The sequence below is a fragment of the Brassica oleracea genome, chromosome C3, assembly GCF_000695525.1.
Source record: "Brassica oleracea var. oleracea cultivar TO1000 chromosome C3, BOL, whole genome shotgun sequence".
NCBI classification, from domain to species: domain Eukaryota; kingdom Viridiplantae; phylum Streptophyta; class Magnoliopsida; order Brassicales; family Brassicaceae; genus Brassica; species Brassica oleracea.
Window position 1 is genome coordinate 37,340,119 of NC_027750.1, and position 5,065 is coordinate 37,345,183.

The 5,065-nt window shown below is 37.6% G+C and overlaps 2 protein-coding genes across 2 annotated transcripts; both read right to left on the minus strand.

Annotated features, from left to right (window-relative positions):
- Positions 1 to 251: 251 nt before the first annotated feature.
- On the minus strand, positions 252 to 919 carry LOC106330530. The gene is made up of 2 exons (XM_013768981.1): positions 871 to 919; positions 252 to 784 (listed from the first exon to the last, which is right to left on the minus strand). Exons 1-2 carry the CDS (start codon positions 917 to 919, stop codon positions 252 to 254), a joined length of 582 nt encoding a protein of 193 aa, XP_013624435.1.
- A 1,056-nt stretch (positions 920 to 1,975) lies between these two features.
- LOC106335965 (probable inactive purple acid phosphatase 29) lies at positions 1,976 to 3,891 on the minus strand. The gene is made up of 3 exons (XM_013774664.1): positions 3,590 to 3,891; positions 2,754 to 3,151; positions 1,976 to 2,530 (listed from the first exon to the last, which is right to left on the minus strand). The coding sequence occupies exons 1-3, from the start codon at positions 3,876 to 3,878 to the stop codon at positions 2,054 to 2,056; spliced, it is 1,164 nt and encodes a 387-aa protein (XP_013630118.1). The 5' UTR covers positions 3,879 to 3,891; the 3' UTR covers positions 1,976 to 2,053.
- Between the last annotated feature and the right edge of the window lie 1,174 nt (positions 3,892 to 5,065).

A 5,065-nucleotide genomic window follows, 5' to 3' on the forward strand; every position in this document is an offset into this window, starting at 1 on the left:
TTACGAGGAACTATTTTCGAGGTATTTACGAGGAATTATAGCGACGTACTTACGTGGAATATTGACGTGATCTTTACGACGAATCGCTCTACTTCGTCTTTACGACGAAATATATTCCTCGCTAAGTTACGACGACTTAGCGAGGAAATATGTGTTACGACAGACGTGTAACGAGCAAACGCGTTTCCTCGCTAATTCGTCGTAAAGCCTCTTTTACGACGAAATAACGAGGAAAACCGCCCTCGTTAAGATTATGTTTTCTTGTAGTGCGAGTCAAGGACTGCCGCTAACGAAGCCGGGGGAGACGCCATGTACCTGCCACAAAAACGAGACCAAGTAGCAGCCGCAAAAACACACTCAAAGAAAAGATGGCTATTAGACTCATCAGCTGCAGAGCATAGGACACAACCTGTTGGAACAGATAGCCTCCATGAGATCAAGCGGTCGCTCGTAGGTAATCTTCCAAGATAGACAGTCCAAGTTATAAAGGAACAACGAGGGAGCTCCTCTTTGAACCACACGACGGACTGCCAGGGAACTAAAGGGCTAGGCATACGGATCATCTCCCAAGTAACATGAGCAGAGAAAGACGGACCAAAGCCGCCAGATTGATTACGCCACAAATAAACATCACCACCACTTTCAGCAGACGGGACTGACATAGTCGATAGAATGATCTGTAGAGTCTCAGCCGATTTAGAGCGAGCTGGTGGTAGGTTCCAGTTTCCTTTACTAACCGCCTGAGAGACAGTAGCATTGAGAGGTATTCTCAGAGACCGAGCCCCTGAAGAACCAAACATGAGATGTAGTGAACCTAGCTCTGTCAGTAATCATACCAAAAGGAGACTGTATTCCCGTCACCAACATTACATCGGAGAAAGGTTTGAAGCTCCTGCTTCAGCTGAAGCATGCTTCTCATAGGGCATCTGAAGCTCTTCAACGTTAAAAATACCCACTTCTCAGGCTTCTCTATGATCTGTATTTTTTCATGTTTTTTTTTTACCTTTTTGATTCCTTAATTTTAGAAAGGTTTTTCATGTTTATGCTGTCGTATCCGTATATACTGCCACCTTTTATGAGGTTCTACAATGAGTTCTTTTATATTCAATAAAAAAAGGTTTCTTTTATCTATAGTTTACAAATCTATACACTTACATAGGCATGTTTGGAGAGACACCAACAAAAGACACTAGTGTTTTAAAGATCTCATATAACCTCCTTAGGTTCTGAAACTTGAAGCTGTGAAGTACTCTTCTCTCATCGTTTATACCGAATAACTTGACCTTGACAGTAAATATAAATTAACAGTTGATAAGTTTTGAATTACATATAATCAAATTATTTTTGTTTCTAAGTTTTGAATCATTTCAAGCATTGACTTGTGCTGTTTATATAATCGAATTATTTTACTATTCATATGAAATATGGGATGAACAAATATTATTGGTATGATTCACCAAGGTATACTGAAGATATTATGTATCTCTTGATATACAAAAACAAATTATTGGTGTGTAATAATGAATCTATTGGGAGTATTGTCATTGCATTCGTTTTGGTTCGGTTTTTATTATATTTATTTTGAATTGATGCTTCAGAATTCTTTTACATGAACTCAATATGATTCTTAGTGCCTCCATCTTACTTTGAATTCATAATGCTCTCTAGTTGGTGACTTTTTCTTTGCGGTTCCAATTTAACTATATACTTCATAATTTATATTTTTCTTAATTTGTTTACTTTGAATTCATCATAATGCTCTAGTTGGTCAATGTTTTACATATAATTAGGTTCCTTTTACCAGTCATCATCAATCAACCGACTATTAAATGCAGTGTTGTTTTTTTTTTGTTAAAAGAACCTAATTGGTTGGCGACTTGGCGCCAAGTTAACGGTACCTTCTTTAACTTGATAAAAAAAGTCATGATGATTACTAAAGACGAACCAAACAAAGTTAATCTGAAATGCAGTTTTATTATAAGTGTGGATTATTTGGTTTCCGTTTCTACAAAGCCGAAATTATCATAATCAGATGAAACATAAGAACATAGATTTATAAACGACAAACACCCGATCCGCTTGGAGAACTGTTCCAAAGAACCTGAGCATCAATAACAGAGAGATGCTCATCATCAAGCCTCTTCCATGTTCTAATCGATTTCACATCTCCCCAGCTTCCTGTACCCTTCTTGTTCAAATTAGCAACAACAACTCTCGCCCTCCTCTCCCACCCAGCTTTGCCATACGCATGGTATCCAAACCCACCACCATAGCATAGATTCACACCTTTGATTTCACCGCAAAAGTCATTGACATGGTCATGACCCACAAACACTGACTTCACATCTCCTCTAGCTACCAGTGTCGTGAAGAACCCTGAGTTTGTGGTAGCTGAGCCTGTAGCTTCTTGTCTCACTCCTGTTGTGGCGCTCTTTGTGTCGAAGTTATCAAACTCCGGAAATGGAATGTGGAAGTAAGCTAGTCCTGGAGCTGTACCTTGTTGAGGATTAGGCTCTTCACTATATTCCCTCTGCGATCATCATCAAAATCAAAATTTTGTGTTTTTTAAGTTCGATGATCTTCCAACTTAAAATCAATTGGTGATAAAGGAATTGACTTTTTTTGTCATAAATGAATTGACTTATTTTTCTTATATATTACTTAAGTTCTCTTCCGACTTCGGATGCGAGATGCTTCTTAATAGTGTTTGAAATTAAAGGAAAACATGATTGATTGTTAGTTGATGATGGTACCTGGAGACGTTTCGAAGTCTGGTCATACCAGAACTGCTGAGAAGTTTTGATCCAATCATAACCTTTTAATGACTGAACACTAGAGTAATCTCCACTATCTAGAAAATAGAGATTGAGAAGAGATTTGTCCTGTAAACTCGACTCAGCAACTCCATGGATTTCAAGATTGTAATTACCAAACCCATCGATGTAATGAGCAGCCTCAGGAGGATTCACTTGAGACAAAGTGTTGGGAAGCTTCACGATATAATTCATGAGTTCTTGTCGGGACAACGTAGATTCTTGATCATGGTTTCCCAAAACAGCAACCCAAGGGATCTTAGAAGCAATTGCTGGAGCAAAAGCAGCGTCCATGGACTTCACAGCGTCTTTAACATCAGACCCAAATATATTATCACCTGAAAACGTATACAAAACACTAAAAGAATCAATATCTATCTTCGGTCCTAAAATATTGGAGACTACAGACAATTTAGTAAGAGTTTATATATATTCTTAACAAATTTAGACGTTTTGATACTATGTAAAATTTTGAAGGCCATAGGCCAATGCTTCACTAGTCTATGTTAATTACCTTTGATTGTGAGGGAAGAAAATTAAGATTTTATCAGTATGGAATTTTACAAAACACTAAAAGAATCAATATCTATCTTCGGTCCTGAAATATTGGAGACTACAGACAATTTAGTAAGAGTTTATATATATTCTTAACAAATTTAGACGTTTTGATAATATGTAAAATTTTGAAGGCCATAGGCCAATGCTTCACTAGTCTATGTTCATTACCTTTGATTGTGAGGGAAGAAAATTAGGATTTTATCAGTATGGAATTTTACCGGTGAAGACGATGAGGTCAGGTTTCTCGGCGGCGATGACTCGCGACATGAAGGCGGTGGTGTTGAGGTCGGAGCAGTGTGCCAATTGGCTAGGAAGAACATTTTTACACCGAGTAGTCGCGCCGTTTGCGAAGTGCATATCCGCCACTTGCAGTATCTTGAACTGGCCGTTCACGCCGAAACTGAGTTTGCGACTTTGTGCTGATGCTGAAGCTAAACAGAGACCAACCAAAGACACGGAGAGGAGAAAGAAGTCAAACAATCTTGTTTTTGTTTTGTTGTCCGCCATTGTTATGGCTCCAGTAAAGTCGAGAAGGTGGATTTGATTGTAGTCTCAGTGCATAAATATATAAGCAATCTTGTGTAGGAAGGGACCCATGAAAATGAAAAGTATACATGTTTAGTCTTTTGGTTAAATAATTAACATTAGCATTTGTCTGCCATATAGTTATCTCTTAAACATTGCTCTAATCCATTGAGTGGTCTCTTAATTAATTTAAACAGCATCAATCTGGCATATTCGGCATTATGGGAGCCATGGAGGAAGTCTCAATGCGTTTCTTATATTGGATTCCCCTTTCTCCTCACATTTCTTTTGATTTGTGATTTTCAAATTTGTGTTTTTAAAAAGCAAATTGGAGGGTTTCCACTAATGATATAGCTTTTTCATTATTATTATTTTTTGCTTCTTTGCTTTCCGAAAATACAAAATGATAAAAAAAGGACTATTGTTTTGTGGATTGAGGAAATTACGTTTCAAACGTGCTTATATATATATAAATAATCATGAGCCAAGGTTGCTTCAAAATTGACCACACAACTACCAATCACAAACTTAGCTATGTACTCAAAATGATAATACAGAAATGTATAAGCACTTGCGTGTATAAAGAAGCCAAAACGAAGTGGACCATCACTACAAGAAAACACAAGTTTAACGAGGAAAATTAACGAGGAAAAACAATCCTCGTAAAAATACGTCGATTTTGCGAGGAAATTACGTGGAAAAATAAAAGCATCGTTATTTCCTCGTAACGTTACGACAAAAAAGTTTCGTCGTAAAGATGATGTAAATTGACGTGGTTTTTACGAGGAAACACTATTTCCTCGTAAATACGACGTAAACTTTGTGAGTTCTTTAGAATTAGTTTACGTGTACTTAACGAGGTAATTTTGAATCCACCACCAAGTTAGCTTCCTTCCATACCCTCGGATGAGAGATTCGGGTATAAATTGGTTAGCCGTGATCAAAGTTACACCTCGAGGACGAATCATCAGTGGAGAAGAACCACCATTGAAAAAAGAACAGATAAATGAAGTCGAGGAACCTGAACAAGAAATTGATGACATCCTTCTCATTGATCCGCATAATCACGAGTACGAAGATCTTACCGACGATGCCACAGACAAAGCTGTTGAAGACGAGTTTAATGAAAATGATGATGTTTCTAGTGATGACGAGAATGTTGATGTATC